Here is an 18,104-nt window from a genome sequence, read left to right on the forward strand (position 1 = left end):
CTTTCATTCATTGCAACTTATAGAAAACAAAACAAAACAAAAACTGCAAAGTTGTTCTGCAGCACAGTGTTGATGGAATTGTAAAGAGCATGGGATAGCTTGCGTGGAATAATCCCCTGGCAATCGTGGCATGGTTGTCACATTCAAAACAATACCTGTATCATGTTGAATAAGGTCACCTATTCTCAGAAGATATACCTGGTACAGAGAACTTGCAAGGATAGAGATGTGGAATTCAGCAAAGTCTTGTACCTGATACTGTGTGGTCAATGCATTAGATTCCATCGAGGAGATTTTGCTAATACAGATGTCAGAATTGCCTGCAGGGTTTTTAAGATTATTCCAAGGATGCAACCAATATGGAATATAGAAGCTGTGTGAGATTGCAGGAGATAAACATTGCAAGATCAGCATTGTTGGGGAACATACAAACACCATCAAAAAAATAGTGTAAATTAAAGAAAATGTATTTAATACATATTGCATTATTCTCTTTTTATTTGATGTACACTGTAGTAATTCAAGGATCAATAAAGATGCATATTTTGCTTTGTTACAAAAGTCAAGAAACTTCTGGTCTTCTCTTAATATCATGATACATATTTACTGCTGTGGTCACAAACATTTTCTGAAAATTGCTGGCATGTGAAAACTTGTTTCTGTCATCTCTCTGACCAATGTACACCCAGAATGTCGGGTCAAGCTCTACGGGTCATCTCTGAGCAGTTTTGGTTTCCATGACAGCGATGTCAACCTGGACGTTGAGGCCCCAAGCGAGAAGCTGGCCTCCAAGGTTCTTGTAGCAGTCAGCCAGGCCATTGCAGCCAGAGGTGGGTTTTTGAATATAATGGAGATGGTAAGCTCCTTTTCCTGATAAAACTTTGATTCTCAATTGTTGTGTTTATAGAGTATTCGGTTGCATAATAATGGGAATTGTGGGGGGAGGGAGGGGGGGGGGGTATGTGGAAGAGAAGAAGTCTATTTTTTTTTTTTGACACTGCTCACACCATGGACATGTCCAATATTCAGTCAGATAGATTTCATGCTCCCTTCGATACGAGCACTAGTTTGATGGATGCAATGGTCAAGAAATACAAAGTGTCTCTTACTCAATCCTGTTAATTAAGTTCTCAAATCAGCTACCAAACTTGCAAAGGCATATTTGCATCGCATCATTGCATGCTGATCACATGCTGAAAATTGTAGCGATATTGCCGTGCTGCATGGGTGAATGGCACAAATTTTTCTCTTTGATCATTAAACAAGCAATTGTCAAATGACATGGCGTTTAATGCAGGTCCACTAAATCTAAGTAGATATTTCAATACATGCTTTCCTGATCCTTTGGCTGTGTATTTACTTACATAGAGATCAGTAATAAAGCTGTACATTATTTGTTATGGGGATTATTGAATATATCCGAGTCAGGCCAGCCTTCTCGCTCTGTGGTATGCCCATGCTAGCAGATATTCAATGGATGTTTTGGAGAGTTCTCTCTACTTGAAGAATCTGTAGAAAAATCAGGAGCCGTCTACGTGTGCTTGATATATTCAGTTTGCTAACATGCACGCTTTCTTTTTCTCATCTGCAGTTGACAAAGATGTCACTGACTTTGAGCCTGACTTTGAGGGGAAACATCCGTGTGTACGATTTAGGGACAAGAAAACGTGAGTCTTCTTTATTTGTTCAGAACAAAATGATACTTGTTTGTTTCACTCACATAATGCAGAATGTGAAAGACATATCCACAAAGCCTTTATATCCACAAAACTGTAGAACAGATTTTATGCATTGCTTTGCTTGCATCAAGTACCCAAGTTTCTATACGTTTTATGTAGGGAAGCTATGAGCAGAATGACATACAGTAGATGTTTAGATATGATTTGAGATGTGAGTTTTTCTTCAATTTGGCCCCCTCTACAAATGAAATTTGTAAGATCACATTTGCTGATCCATGATTTAAACAAACATGTCTGAAAAAAGAAACCACGGCACTCAAACCTGTCATCTACTGCTATACATTGTATATGAAGAGTTTGTTTGCAAAAACCGATAAGTCAATATTTGCCAAATGGAGATATTTGGGATTAAAGGTCAAGAAAAATAAAGAGAATAATAAGAACATGTTTGCTTCTTTTGATCATAACTTCAAAAATGTACCTTTATATGTAGTGACCAATATATCATTTAAAAGGTATTATTTTGTACTTTATGACAGAGACCGTACTTCAAAATCTTCAAAAATGGACTAACCGGTTTTTGCGAACAAACTCTTCATATGATCTACATCTATATATGATTTGCTTTGGATCTAGAAAGGAAGTGTCTTTGTTTCTGACAATGCCTATGTTTACAAAGTGCCATGAGGTGACAGGGTAGGTGTTGAGAGTATGACGAATGCCCAGTTGTGGAGTGGGTATAGACAGTAATGAAGTATGTTGGTCGGGACGAAGTGCATGGAAAGCGTAATAATGTACGACTGAGTTGAGTGTGGGACAACAGCCGCATGGCCACAGAGGGCAAGCATGAAATGAAATTGTGACCTCTTGGAATTGCGCATTCTCAATCTATGCTGAAACAGCATGAAACATGATACTTGCTTGGTTTTTGTGAGGGTATTCAGAAAATTTTGACAGCACAAAAGCATCTCACTTCAAAAGGAAGACAATAGTTATATCAGCAGTGCATAAATATGTATCATGGGAGAACAAATGGGAAAAATGTAAGTATGTAAGTACTAAAAACTAGAGGAAAAACAAGCTGGTTGAATAAAAAAAAATACTACTAATAATAAATATACTGATAGTATACCTTTAAAAGCTGTGTTTAGAATGTTCAATGTGCTGCAGCATGTATTTTCCACGGAAAGGTTGTTGTGAATGCTGTTAAATGGCATATGTTCAATGAACTGGAATTGGCAGCAGATGCAGTTGTAACAAGTCCAGTTATTTGCCATGAGAATTATCCTCAGCTGTTCAAATCAGTGGTCTCTCTTTGTTCAATATTGGGGAAACCCATCCCTAATGGCTTCCTGTGTACAAGCCAGTGGTTTATATAAATTGTGAAAAAAAGAAAAATTATCATTATGAATCATCCCCTTGGGAAAACATTATAAACAATCATGATCTAAACTAATGGGGAAAAATGAATGGGAGGGAAGTGAGTCAACAGCCAAAGATAAACCACCGCATTTTACTGCTTCCTTGAAAACAAGGATATTGTGTAGATTATGGATTAAAACACACACAAAAAAACAACAACAACAACAACAACAAAGAAGGGAATGGCTTTTGTGTGAGTGATGTGTCCATGTGTTATGCTGGGGAATTAGTTTCATGGCCAGTGTTGTTGCAAGAGAGTGCCTCGTGCACTGTACATATGACTGATAGTGATGAATCTATCTGCATTGTCCTGAAACCTTGTCAGGCTGGTTGTGGTTTAGTTGAGAGGTATTGAACTAAAGCCACAAAAAAGGGAGAGAAACAAACAGGGAAAGATTATGAAATATTTCTGTGAAACATTGAATCTTACACAATATTTGATGATCAGGTTCAGTAATTAATGAGATGTATGTGTGTACATACTTTATGTAAGTATGTGCTCATGTGACATGTTTCTACATTGTATGTATGTATGCATCTAGACGAATGTATGCATACATTTTGTATATTTGTAGATGTGATACATGTATGCATACAAGTTGTATGTACTATGTGTATACATGTGAAAGTTTGTATCATTGGTCCACTATAGTGATGTTGAATTTGTAATAGGCTTGCTCCACACTTTCTTCAGTATTTGGGAATTATTTTTAAAGCGTAATCACACATTTAGAACTATCTCTTTACTATTCAGTTTACAATTAAGACAGTTTGTTTTTTGTTTGTTTGTTTTCATTTTCATTTGAAAAAATGGCTGGATAGCCCATATTCAGCTGCACTGTCTTGTCTTCCATGGGGTCTAGTTGTGAGTACTTACAGTAGACCACTTCACTGGGTTATGCACTTGCTATGTGATGAATAATTGCAGTGCTTGGGGTAGACCACTTCACTGGGTTATGCACCCTGCTCTTTGCAATGAATAAATGAAGGGGATTCTTCTTCTTTTTTTTTTCTTTTTTAGCTCACCTGAGCCAAAGGCTCAAGTGAGCTATTGCGATCGCCCTTCGTCCGGCGTCCGTCGTGCGTCGTGCGTCGTGCGTCGTGCGTCGTCCGTCGTCCGTCGTCCGTCGTCCGTCGTCCATCGTGCGTCGTCCGTCGTGCGTCGTGCGTAAACTTTTTACATTTTCATCTTCTTCTTGAAAACCCCAAGACCGATTTTCATCAAACTTGGCAGGTAGCATCCCTAGGGGGTTAGGAACTCAATTTGTTAAAATGGGCACCATGCCCCACCCAGGGGGCCCCCAGGGGGGCCCAAACCCCCCAAAATTAAGGAATCTGTAAAAATCTTCTTCTCTAGAACCAGAAGTGATAGAGCTAAGTTAATGCTATGAGTTAGTACATTGATGACTGTAGTTTCAAGTTTGTTCATGGCAAAATTAGGGGTGCCCCCCTTGGGACCCAGGGGAGGGGGGTGGGGAGGGGTTCTAATGGGGCCTAAATTGTACATTTTCATCTTCTTCTTGAGAACCCCATTACCCATTTTCACCAAACTTGGCAGGTAGCATCCCTAGGGGGTTAGGAACTCAATTTGTTAAAATGGGCACCATGCCCCACCCAGGGGGCCCCCAGGGGGCCCAAACGCCCCAAACTTAAGGAATCTGTAAAAATCTTCTTCTCCAGAACCAGAAGTGATAGAGCTAAGTTAATACTATGAGTTTGTACATTGATAACTGTAGTTTCAAGTTTGTTCATGGCAGAATCAGGGGTGCCCCCCTTGGGACCCAGGGGAGGGGGGTGAGGAGGGGTCCTAATGGGGCCTAAATTGTACATTTTTATCTTCTTCTTGAGAACCCCATGACCCATTTTCACCAAACTTGGCAGGTAGCATCCCTAGGGAGTTAGGATTTCAATTTCTTAAAATGGGCACCATTCCCCACCCAGGGGGCCCCCAGGGGGGCCCCAAACCCCCAAAATGAAGGAATCTTTAAAAATCTTCTCTAGAATCAGAAGTTATAGAGGTAAGATAATACTATGAGTGAGTACATTAATGACTGTATTTTCAAGTTTGTTCATAGGAGATCAAGGGGTGCCCCTCTTGGGGGCAGGGGGGGGGGGGGGGGGGGTTGGTTGGGAAGGTCCAAATGGGGACCTGAATTGTCCATTTTCATCTTCTTCCTGAAAACCTCATGATGTATTTTCATCAAACTTGGCAGGTAGCATCCCTAGGGGGTCAGGATCTCAATTTATAAAAATGGGCACCATGCCCCACCCAGAGGGCCCCAGGGGGCCCCAATCCCCCCCCCCCCAAATTAAGGAATCTTAAAAAATTTGGTCCCTTATTGTACAGTTTCATCTTCTACTTGAGAATGCCTGGTCAAATTTTGGTAGAGCTGTGAATAATTTAGATTAGTGACTGCGTGAAAGGTGAACTTGCGATACTCAGGTGAGCGCTAGACCCGCGGGTCTCTTGTTCTTTTAACATGGATGGGTTTTGACTCTTCCTATTGGGAACAATGTGCTACAGTGATTGCCTGTAATAGTACCATGTGCAAAAATGTCACTGTCTCAATGGAGTTTGTAACATTATTTCTCAGAAAATTGTATCATGACTTCTAAATCACAAAGTGGATAAAACTATGAAGTTACACATGAGACAAAAGATTGTCGAGTGTGGCTAGAATGATTTGTTTGTTCTTGATGGGCAGGAATCTTCTGTGCGAAGTTGGCACAGCCAATCAGCACGCCGTGCAGGCCAGTCAGCTGATGGTAGAGTACAACCAGTGCGACCACCGGCTCCGCCCGCTGGTCATGGGCCTCCGGTACTGGGCGCGGCTCTGTGGTATCGACCAGCAGGCTATCGGGGCCATGCCGGCACACACCTTTGTCCTCCTCGTCATCTACTTCCTCCAGCAGTGCAATCCTCCCATCTTACCGATCCTGCAAGAGGTGCGGCAAGTCTCTTTGACCCTTTAAAGTTTGTGTCCCTTTTTTAACCCTGAAATCTAGATTTCTTTCATACGTCCTCAGAATAATAAAATTGGTCACTGCTTTATGATGGCGGCGGAAACAATGCAATAGATATCCAGTGAATCTTTTCAGACTTCAGAAAACACCAACTGATATTTTTGGTACAAACATAGAGTTTATTGTCAAGTAACATAGGGTTAGTTTTTTATTTTTATTTTAAAAACTCTGAGGTGTATTAACCCGTTGAGGACAGGCGGATTTTGCTACAACATACATTTCCCAAAGACACTTGCCCAAGTATACTCGGGACTCGTCCTCATGGGTTAAAGTAAGATTTCATGTACAGAGTTGGCAGACATTCTCCGATCATGTAAAATTTTGTGACATTTGCCAAAGAGATATACAACCTTGAAAGGGGTATGATACCCAAATATATATGTGGATTGAGTCAATGCAGCAGTGGCGGCAGCACGCATCAGTGAGATTTCAGTAAAATTAAAGAATTCGTTCAAAAGTTATGAATTTTCATAGTTTTGGTGCCCCCATCACTGGATGGAAAGGCTACAACAACTTGTGCTGTCGCTGCATGACAATGATGTACAGAAAATATGAATAGAATTCAACAAACTTTCATTTTTCTAGCATAACAAAAGAGTACTTGACTTGCCTCTTTCAGATAGCAAAGGGAAAGCTATAGCCCTTAGCATATGTTGATATTATGTTAAGGAAATGTGTGCTTTCCATAGAAAAACAAAATTTTGTGAAAATTTGCTCTGGTGCAGAATGAGCAGCTGAAGTCGAAGAACAAGCAGACCATCGGTGAGCTGTGGGTGGGTCTACTTAGGTTCTACCTCGTTGGCATCAACATCGAGGAAATCGTCATCAGCATCCGGCAGCGGAAGCCAGTGACCCGCGGCGACCTCAAGCTCCCAAACAGAAGGGTTGCCATTGAAGGTAGACTGCAGTCCAGATCCCCATTTCATAAAAGATGTTAGTATAGCAACTCTTGCTGGAATGGCAACTTTCCATAGCAACAGCCAATCAGGAAACTGGATTATTGTCACTACCACGACACCTGTCATGCCAGGAAGAGTTGCTATCATATCAACTTTTTATGAAATGGGGCCTAGGACTAACTGTGATGTCATAAAGATACTTTATTAGACTGTAGGCCTATTGCACTGCATGTACACTATTTGTATTTACTGCTCTTCTTCCACTGACAATTGGAGGCTTATCTGATCCCCAAAATGCAAAACTTTCAGCATTCCGATGACTTCCAGTGAAATCTGAGCCAACAAGCTCCAGAGCTCCAAGCTCTGCCAAGGCTTACCAGGGGAAATACCAATGCCGGACGAGCCCGAGAACCTGGTCTCAAGTTAAAACTTGTCCAGTCACTGTTGATCAGATGACACTCAACAGCATGTCATTATGTTACCACCCAGCTCTAAATGCACAAAATGTCTCAGGTTTATAGATTTTCTGTGATGGGCCAAAACATGCTCTGTGGATTGACAGACCCAAATTTTTAAATTTTGTCATAATACCTCGGAGAGAAACCTTTTCTCTAGCTACTGTCAAAATTTGGTGGCTTAAAACTAAACCGAAATTGATATATTAGCAGTTTTTCTGGACCATATATTTTTTTTTTTTTGAGGAGCGACACTCATGATCATAAGTATTACATTTATTTCTAGTAAAGGGAGACCTTCGATGTATCATCAGTGATACATTTTATGAAGACTGTATTATTTGTTGAATAGAGTGAACATAGTGTTCTATGAAAGATCCTGGACACTCCCACCCCCCCCCCCCCCCCCATCATTTCTCTCTCATCTGTACCACCTGACAGGCTGATATTTGCAGACTTTCTAAAACGTTTCCAGAGTTTACATAGTCAACGATGCATTTTTTACTCTACTTGTCAAGCAGTCGTCCCACCTGCTTTATAATGGTCAAATGCATTTTTTTGTGTAAGGAGTGCATTCATCTTTGTGCAACATGTAGGTGGCATTGTGAGCCGACATGGGGTGAGTATTTGTGAGTCTTTGTCTGCTGATGATGATGAATTCATAATCCTTTATTTAAGACAAGTAAACTGGGCCTGTGCCCAGAAATCTTCAAGCAAGATGTCCGTCTGTCATTGAAAGCTCTAGAAATGATTTATTTTTCTTTGCACTCCTCGTTAACTCAGATCCATTTGCCAACGGGAAGAAGAACTTGGCCAAGTCTCTCACCACATCCTCCGTGTTTCAGTACATCATGGACCGCTTCCACGATGCGCTCAAGTACTTTGGCATTCCACAAACCGGGCTTTCAGCAAACAGCGCCAAGGACCATGAGCACACGGAGGGGGAACCCGGTCCGGGCGGGGCCATGTCACCACCAAACCATCTGGATGCTGCATGCCCTGCCACTGCAGACTCTGTCCAGGATGATGCACTTGAGTGCACTGAGGGCGAACAAAACGGAGAAGTTGATCGGGCGGCTGCAGGTGCTGCAGCTGATGTTGGTGCCAAACTTGCCGAGATGGTTTTAAGGGAAGTCGACATGGAGGAAAGGGGTGGGGAAGAAGAAGATGCGATATCAGACTCAGATGGGGCAGCCTCAAATGTAGCATCCTCTTCTTCCGACCCGGCGACTGACACTGCGGGTGGGAGTGAGGCGGAGTCAGAACGAGGTAACTCCCATAGCGAAACACATTCAAAATCTGGCAGTGCCACTGAAGCTGTTACGGGATCATCATCAGTAGACCCCAGCTTGATCAGTGGGGCTAATTTGGACAGCGGGTCCCACCAGGGCTCATCTTCCATGGGTTCAGAAAGTGAGGATCCGATATCCGATGCAAATCTAGATGTCTCGAGTCCTGCAAATGATGCTGACACAAGCATTAGGGAAGACGAGCCCACATCAGAACTAGGAGATGCCAAAGAACAGAATGAGGACCCATCGCAAGGACCTTCTGGTTCCCTCCAGAGGAATTCTGATGATCACAATGATGCAATAGAGAAAAAGGAGGAGGAGGAGGTTAGGGAGGAGGAGGAGGAGGTTAGACCAGAGAAGTACGTGTTTGTCTTTGATCAGAAAATCCTGACGAGAGGGGAGAAGGTGCAAATAATTTGTATCAGCTGCTTGAAGGAAGGGCACATCAGTAAGGTAAGATCATGTAATATATACGCTCATATACATTGTATTATGTTTATATTCTGTGCATCTGTGTCTGAAAACGTCCATTCCACCTTGGTGAAGGGACATTCTTGTTGCAACCAATCCTGTTTTTACGATGCATAGACAACCATTCAAGTATCAGAATGTGTTTACGAGTGAATGAAGGTCCAGTTTGCCGTGCATCTATGAATAAATTGTTCTGTACTGTCCGAGTGTCCTAATCGATTCTTCGTAAAGCAGAAATTATTTTAGTTTATTTTGAGAAAATGAGTAAGGTCAGTCTTACGCGACAGCCATCATTCGCTTTTGTGTTCACAAGGAAATATCAATATCACAGTCCACAGTTACACATTGATGGAACATGCTACTATGTCTTATGTGTGTGGTTCATTGAATACAATTAGAAGCATGCAGCACATCATTTTCATGACGTATGAATATTAGCAATTGCTATACTGATAGTGGGCGCATGGATTCCTTTATACTAAAACATGTATGAAGTGTTTCGACAAAGGTTAACATACAGTTATTTTCATAGATGTGTTCATACAAGACTGTAGTTTAAAGAGAACGCAAACCCAAAGAGCAATGTGGATTGAGTAAAAGTATTAACATTAGCAGAACACATCAGTGAAAGTTTGAGGAAAATCAGACAATAGATGCAAAAGTTATGAATTTGTAAAGTTTTGGTGTTGAAACCGCTGGATGAGGAGACTACTAGAGGTTATGACGTATGAGTGGACAACAATATAAAGAAAATATAAAAGGAGTTCCACAAAAATTTACTTTTCTAGCAAAATGAAAGAGTACTTGACTTACCACTTTCAGAAAGCAGGGGGAATAAGGATATGTACTACCCCTAACATATGTCAGTATCAAGTTGATGGAATGTGTAATTTTCATGAAAAATGAATTTTTGTTGAATTCCCTTTATATTTTCTTTATAGTGTAGTCCACTTGTACGACATAACCTCTAATAGTCTCCTTACCCAGCAGTTCCAACACCAAAACTCTAAAGATTCATAACCTTTGCATCGATTGCCCGAGTTTCCTCAAACTTTCAGTGCATAAATGATGTCCTTTTTTCCCTCTTTCTCATCTCTATATCAGACTTTTCCTTTCTTTTTACCACTTCTTGTTGGGTGTCTCCCTTTTTTCTTTCTCCCTCACTTTCTTTCTTATTTCTCTCTCTCTCTGTGTCTTTTTATCTCTTATTAGTCTCTCTTCCTTGTTATTCTTGTTATGATTGTGAAGATATTTTAATTGTGTTTTGATTTATGTGGATTGTATATTATGTGCAACTGCTTAGTTATATTGTTATGGTTATATTAAGATGTCTGAATTATGTATACAGTGTACTTGTATAATTTATATTGTATTCATTCACCTGGAAAATGATTATCTTTTTTGTTGGAAGAAAGACTAATAAAAATATCTGTATCTGTATCTGTATCTGTATCTGTGATGTGTTCTACTAATGTTACTGCTTTCACTCAATCCACATTGCTCTTTGGGTTTGCGTTCCCTTTAATGTCTGAGGCTTTATCATGGCTACTTTGAAATTGAAGAATTTTTGTTTGGAAAGACTGCTCTGTTTTGATCAACTCAGGACTGTCCAGAAGACGCCTTGCCTCCCTTGCAACCACTACCGAAGATGGACCCGAATTTCCTGGAATTGGTCACGTGCTTCTGCAATAATATATTTGGTAATTTCATTAGACATAAGATTATTATCTTATTAATTGCCGTCCCTTGTAGTTTATTTTCCTTTTTCTCTATGGACATTGCATTATGCAAATTGATTTCGCAAAATGCTAGCTTTCATGTGAGCACCATCTTCAAAATGGAGAAAAAGCAGGTATAAAACATTGCTTATACTATACACTTGCTCTCCATGAAATTCTGCCCTTCCTGTTGTGTTCAAGTTGATTGGTCAGCATATTTCTTAGGTTCCAGTAACTGGAGATAAAGCTCTTGTTTTCATAGTTTTTTATTGGAAAGTAAGGTGAACTATGAATCATGCTCTTAAATTCCTTTTAGAAAAATACAACAACCATTTACAGTGTATGACTTTCAATGGGCCTTGCTTGTGTTTGATACATGTACAACTTTTGTAGCTTTCTCATGAGTACAATCCAGTATCCAGTATGTCCAAGTTGCACTGTATTGTTGAGTCTGATATTACAGTGCCATGAAAACATTCACAGATTACATACCTTTCTCATCTATGTTAAAACAATAACAAAAGTTATTAACATAGCAATTAACCGAACTACGAATGCATTTGAATGTACTGCACAGAGTAGTATGCATATTTTATTCAACACTGAATGACCAAGAACCGTGCTACAACATACGACGATGACGATGACGACGACGATGAATAAAGAAATGAATGAAATAGAATCACTCGGCCAGACCATAATTTTCTTTCTTTCTGTCATAATCATGATACAAAAATATTGTGCATTGGCACAAAATCATGAGCTTTCAGGCAATCTATTAAAAGTAGAAATTAGAAAACCATATCACCCAGTCAGACAAACTTTACCAGTCCTGCATCTTTGGTGTCTCATGCAGAGCTACACGCCCCGAGTCGACAAGATTTGCGCCACCGAGATAATTGCCTCAGGGAGCTGGAGTACTACATCAGACAGCACTCCTTCCCAAAGGCTGACTTGTCACTGTTTGGTTCCTCGGGCAATGGCTTCGGCTTCCGCAACAGCGACCTCGACATCTGCCTGACCTTCCGGGACCAAGCAAGTGCAGAGGTGAGGCCGGAGCATGTGGTTGCAATAATCTGTGGTTTCAAGAGACTTCGACCCTAAGCGTCTCTTAAACGGGAGATTTTCTGGTCTGGACCCTCTATCTAGCAAACCAGAGACTCTGAGCTCTCAAACATGGGCACAATTCCCTTTTCCCTTTTCCCCCTACCCTTCCCTATTTTTCTCTTTCTCTATTCCCTATTCTATCCAGAGTAGGTAACCATATAGTCTCCATACCGTCAAGCCTTGGCTTATTTTGGAGACCCTTCTGTTTAAGTTCCATAAACTGTTTGTATTTAAATGTCTTGTATAATTGTACTAAAAACTATGTGTCAATAAACTGTTTGTCATAAATGACATGTACATAATCATATCTGATGTAACGGAATTAAGCAGAAATAAATCAAATCAAATCAAAATCAAATCAAACAATATAAATGATGATTATTATATGATGTGCAACATCCCTTGGAGGTGTGGTTAAGGTGCCCTGGAAGCTCTAGGGTCATAGATTCACTTCCTCTGTACCCCCTTTCTTTTGCAGTTTCTGTAATCCTTTCATTCCCCACTCTTTAGTAGACCATTTCAAATAATAGTGCCCTTTTGATAACCCTTTCATTCCCAGTACCTCTGTACCCCCTTTCATTTTGCAGAGCAGATTCTCTAACCCTTTCATTCCCAGCTTTCTTGTAGACCCTTTCGTATTCCAGTAACCTTTGGTAACCCTTTTATTTTCAGTTACTCTGTACACCCTTTCACTCAGTAGGAAAGTTTGTATATACCTCGCAATCCCAGCTCTTTTGCAGACTCTGTCAAATTACAGTATCCCGTTCATTCTCAGTACAGTTGTTCCCCCTTTTTTTTTTTGTAGCACAGTTTAAATATCCTTGTCATTCCCAGTTCTTTTGTAAGCCTTTTCAAATAACAGTACCCTTTTGACGACCCCTTCATTCTCAAAACCAGAGTAGACCTGTCCATTTTGCAGAGCAATTTCTGTAGCCCTATCATTGCCAGTTCTCTTATAGACCCTTTCAAATTACAGTACTCTTTCGATACCCAGAACCTCTGTACACCCTTTCATTTTGCAGAACAAATCCTATAACCCTTTTATTGCGAGCTCCCTCGTAGACCCTTTCAAATTACAGTACCCTTTTCATAACCCTTTCATTCTCAGTACCTTTGTACAAATTTCATTTTGCAGGATGGTGTCTATAACCCTTTCCTTCCCAGCTCTTTAGTAGGCCCTTTGAAATGACAGTGTCCTTTTGAGAACCCTTTTATTCTCAGTACTTGTTCACACCCTTTCATTTTGCAGGACAGTTTCTATAACTCCAAGCTCTTTAATAGACCCTTTCAAAATTTTCAGTACCCTTTTCATAACCCTTTCATTCTCAGTACCTTTGTACACCCTTTCATTTTGAATTATAGTTTCTATAACCCTTTCATTCCCAGCTTTTTAGCAGAACCTTTCAAATTTCAGTACCCTTGTCATAATCCTTTAGATACCCCTTTCATTCTCAGTACCTTTGTACAGCCTTTCATATAGCAGAACAGATCCTATAACCCTTTCATTTTCAGCTCTTTTGTAGACCTTTGACATTACAATACCCTTTCATAACCCTTCCTTTCTCAGTACTTCTTTCACCCTTTCATTTTCCGGAACGGTGTCTCTAACCCTTTCATTCCCAGCTCTTTAGTATACCCTTTCAAATTTCAGTACCCTTTTCATAGCCCTTTTATTTCCAGATCCTCTGTACACCCTTTCATTTTGCAGAACAAATTCTATAACCCTTTCATTGCGAGCTCCCCTGTAGACCCTTTCAAATTACAGTACCCTTTTCATAATCCTTTCATTCTCAGTACCTCTGTACACCCTTTCATTTTGCAGGACGGTGTCTATGACCCTTCCATTCCGAGCTTTTTAGCAGACCCTTTCAAATTTCAGTACCCTTGTCATAACCCTTTTGATAACCCTTTCATTCTCAGTACCTCTGTACATCTTTCATTTTGCAAGACAGTGTCTACAACCCTTTCATTCCCAGCTCTTTAGTGGACCCTTTCAAATTTCAGTATCCTTGTCATAACCCTTCAGATAACCCTTCTATTCTCAGAACTTCTTTTACCCTTTCATTTTCCAGAGCAGTGTCTATAACCCTTTCATTCCCAGCTCTCTGGTAGACCCTTTCAAATTACAGTACCCTTTTGATAACCCTTTTATTCTTGGTACTTCTTTTCACCCTTTCATTTTCCAGCGCAGTTCTATAACCCTTTCATTCCCAGCTCTTTTGTAGACCCTTTCAAATTACAGTAGCTTTTGATAACCCTTTTGTTCTTGATACTTCTTTTTGCACTTTAATTTTCCAGAGCTGTTTCTATAACCCTTTCATTCCCAGCTCTTGAGTAGAGCCTTTCAAATTACAATGTCCTTTTGATAACCCTTTCATTCTCAGTACCTTTGTACACCCTTTCATTTTATAAGCCTTTCATTCCCAGTTCTTTAGTAGACCCTTTGAAATTACAATGCCCTTTTGATAACCCTTTCATTCTCAGTACCTCTGTATACCCTTTCATTTTGCATAACAGTTTCTATAACCCTTTCATTCCCAGCTCCCTTGTAGACCCTTTCAAATATCAGTACCCTTTTGATAACCTTTTTATTCTCAGTACCTCTGTACACCCTTTCATTTTGCAGGACAGTGTCCATAACCCTTTCATTCCCAGCTCCCTTGTAGACCCTTTCAAATATCAGTACCCTTTTGATAACCTTTTTATTCTCAGTACCTCTGTACACCCTTTCATTTTGCAGGACAGTGTCTATAACCCTGTCATTACCAGCTCTTTTTTAAACCCTTTTAAATTTCAGTACCCTTTTGATATCCCTTTTATTCTCAGTACCTCTGTACACCCTTCCATTTTGCAGAACAGTATATATAACCCTTTCATTCCAAGCTCCCTTGTAGACCCTTTCAAATTACAGTACCCTTTTGATAACCCTTTTATTCTCAGAACCTCTGTATACCCTTTCATTTTGCAGGACAGTGTCCATAACCCTTTCATTCCCAGCTCCCTTGTAGACCCTTTCAAATATCAGTACCCTTTTGATAACCTTTTTATTCTCAGTACCTCTGTACACCCTTTCATTTTGCAGGACAGTTTGTATAACCCTTTCATTCCCAGCTCCCTTGTAGACCCTTTCAAATATCAGTATCCTTTTGATAACCTTTTTATTCTCAGTACCTCTGTACACCCTTTCATTTTGCAGGACAGTTTGTATAACCCTTTCATTCCCAGCTCCCTTGTAGACCCTTTCAAATATCAGTACCCTTTTGATAACCTTTTTATTCTCAGTACCTCTGTACACCCTTTCATTTTGCAGGACAGTGTCTATAACCCTTTCATTCTCAGCTCCCTTGTAGACCCTTTCAAATTACAGTACCCTTTAGATAACCCTTTTATTCTCAGTACCTCTGTACACCTTTCATTTCATTTCAATTTTAAAGACCCTTTCAAATTACAGTACCCTTTTGACAACCCTTTCATTCTCAGTACATTTGTACACCGTTTCGTTGTGCAGAACAGTGTATGTAATCCTTCTGTTCCCATCTCTTCTGCAGTCCCTTTCAAATTACAGTACCCTTTTGATACCCCTTTCATTGTCACTACCTCTGTACACCCTTTCACTTTGCAGAACAGATTCTATAACCCTTTCATTCCCAGCTCTTTAGTGGATCCTTTCAAATTACAATGCCCTTTTGATAACCATTTCATTGTCAGTACCTCTGTACACTCTTTCACTTTGCAGAACAGATTCTATAACCCTTTCATTCCCAGCTCTTTAGTGGATCCTTTCAAACTACAATACCCTTTTGATAATCATTTCATTGTCAGTACCTCTGTACACTCTTTCACTTTGCAGAACAGATTCTATAACCCTTTCATTCCCAGCTCTTTAGTGGATCCTCTCAAATTACAATGCCCTTTTGATAACCCTTTTATTCTCAGTACCATTGTACACCCTTTCATTTCGCAGAACAGATTTTAAAACCCTTTCGTTCCCAGCTCTTTAGTAGACCCTTTGAAATTACAGAACCCTTTCAATAACCATTTCATCTTCAGTACTTGTTTTCACCCTTTCATTTTCCAGAGCAGTTTCTCTTAACCATTCCATTACGAGCTCCCTTGTAGACCCTTTCAAATGACATAACTCTTTTCATAACCCTTTCATTCTCAGTACCTCTCTACAGGCTTTCACTTTGCAGAACAGTGTCCATAATCCTTTCATTCCCAGCTCTTTTGTAGATCCTTTCAAATTACAGTGCCCTTTTGGTAGCCCTTTTATGATTTCTTTATGTAGCAATGAGAACAACGTTCGAGGGCAGGGATAATGACCTGTTTCCATCACATATTCTACCCTTTGAGTGAAAACCAACCTCATGTACAACTTGTTTGAATGAACATGACTAAAATCATTCAGAAAAAGTGGGGTAGGTTCATCAATATTAGGCATGAAATACAGGAGTTATGGAACTCCTGTATTTTTTTAGTTTTTGCATGTTGCTTTACATTTACGGAACATTGATTTTGCTTGCAGTTGCACATACATATTAAGGCAGGTGATTTTCTCAGTACCTAATACCTGTCTGTAGCGGAACCCCTCTTTAACAGAGCCTTTCAAACCAGAGTTACTGTGACAACTTTCGGGCATTTTTTTTTTTTTTTTAAACCAAGCCTGTGAAGAAGGTCTATGCGAAATGTTGCTGGGATGTTGCCGCGGTAACTTTTGCCAAATTCTACCCAAACCAGCTGGGGAGAAGGTTTTTTGTGTACATCTGTTGAGACGGTATCCCTCATCCTCTCTTGCGGTTTCATTGCCCAAGGCAAGGAATTTTGTTCTCTGGGCGTTGTCCCGACATTGTCAGGGTAAAGTCTGTTAAAACAGGGTTTAACTGGATTTACACCGAAATTATATTGTGAAAATTATGCTTTAGATTGATAATTCAGCCACTATTAGCCCTTTACTTAGAAGAAGTCACTGCTGTTAGGCTTGAATGACAAGACTACACTGATTGAAATCAGAGGATTGATTTTGTGACAAAACAGGGAAATTTCGTTTAAATTTATGCACGAAACAGTGGGAATTTGAGTGTACCATTGCTTTAAAAATCATATTTCTTTATGACAATTTGTGGAAAACTTTTTGTAGCTTTGTAGCTTGTTGTAGCTAAGTCCAACTGTAATATATAACAAAATTGGCCATTCTATTCATGTGTTATAATTCTCCTTATCAACCCGTTGAGGGCGGTTTGATTTTGCTACAACACGCATTTCCCATAGATACTTGCCCGAGTATACTCGGGACTCGTCCTCAACGGGTTAAAGTGGACTTGGCCACAGTATAGAGTTACACTTGAAATGATATTTTGTCGTTCTGTGATTCTTGACCTGCCTGCCGCAGGGTGTAGATGTGACATCAGTGGTGGAGGACCTCGCCAGCGCCCTGCGGAAAAACCGCAACCTCTACAACATTGTGCCCATCCCCACCGCCAAGGTTCCCATCGTCAAGTTCGTCCACCGGCCCACCCGACTCGAAGGCGACATCAGTCTGTACAACACGCTGGCCCAGTGCAACACCCGGCTCCTCAGGGCCTACGCTGATATCGACGCACGAGTGGTGAGGTTGGGCTACACCATGAAGTTCTTTGCAAAGGTATGAAAAAAAAAAAGGAGAAGAAAATGAAAATGCAGACTTGGTATGACAAAAGCCGTGTCATGAGCTCCTGGGCCCCATTTCATAAAAAGTTGATATGATAGCAACTCTTGCTGGAATGGCAATTGTCATGGTAACGAGAAGAATCCGGCTTCCTGATTGGCTGTTGCTCTGGAAAATTGCCACTCCAGCAAAAGTTGCTATCCTAACATCCTACATGAAATTGTGCCCTGGAAGTTGGATCTGCTGATTTCCATCTTTATCTTTGCTCTCTGCCTATGTATCTGTCTATTCTACAATGTATCTATCTAAATCATTTTAGATAGATAGAATAGAATTTAATTTGTCGAATAGTGGCTCATGCAAAATTTGTCAGATTAAAATGCATGCGGATAT

The 18,104-nt window shown here is 40.3% G+C and overlaps 1 protein-coding gene across 1 annotated transcript in view; it reads left to right on the top strand.

The window, feature by feature from the left end:
- Positions 1-18,104, top strand: part of LOC139709609 (terminal uridylyltransferase 7-like) — a 40,730-nt gene that overhangs the window by 4,323 nt on the left and 18,303 nt on the right. Inside the window, exons 5-12 of the mRNA XM_071621568.1 lie at positions 690-830; positions 1,592-1,667; positions 5,807-6,047; positions 6,851-7,022; positions 8,263-9,224; positions 10,846-10,942; positions 11,817-12,007; positions 17,457-17,708. Coding sequence (XP_071477669.1) covers positions 690-830; positions 1,592-1,667; positions 5,807-6,047; positions 6,851-7,022; positions 8,263-9,224; positions 10,846-10,942; positions 11,817-12,007; positions 17,457-17,708 — 2,132 coding nt within the window. The remainder of the gene's footprint in view (positions 1-689; positions 831-1,591; positions 1,668-5,806; positions 6,048-6,850; positions 7,023-8,262; positions 9,225-10,845; positions 10,943-11,816; positions 12,008-17,456; positions 17,709-18,104) is intronic.

Source organism: Diadema antillarum, unplaced genomic scaffold (genome assembly GCF_040938485.1).
Source record: "Diadema antillarum isolate AM-2024a unplaced genomic scaffold, OU_Dant_1.0 seq00001454_RagTag, whole genome shotgun sequence".
Lineage (NCBI taxonomy): Eukaryota > Metazoa > Echinodermata > Echinoidea > Diadematoida > Diadematidae > Diadema > Diadema antillarum.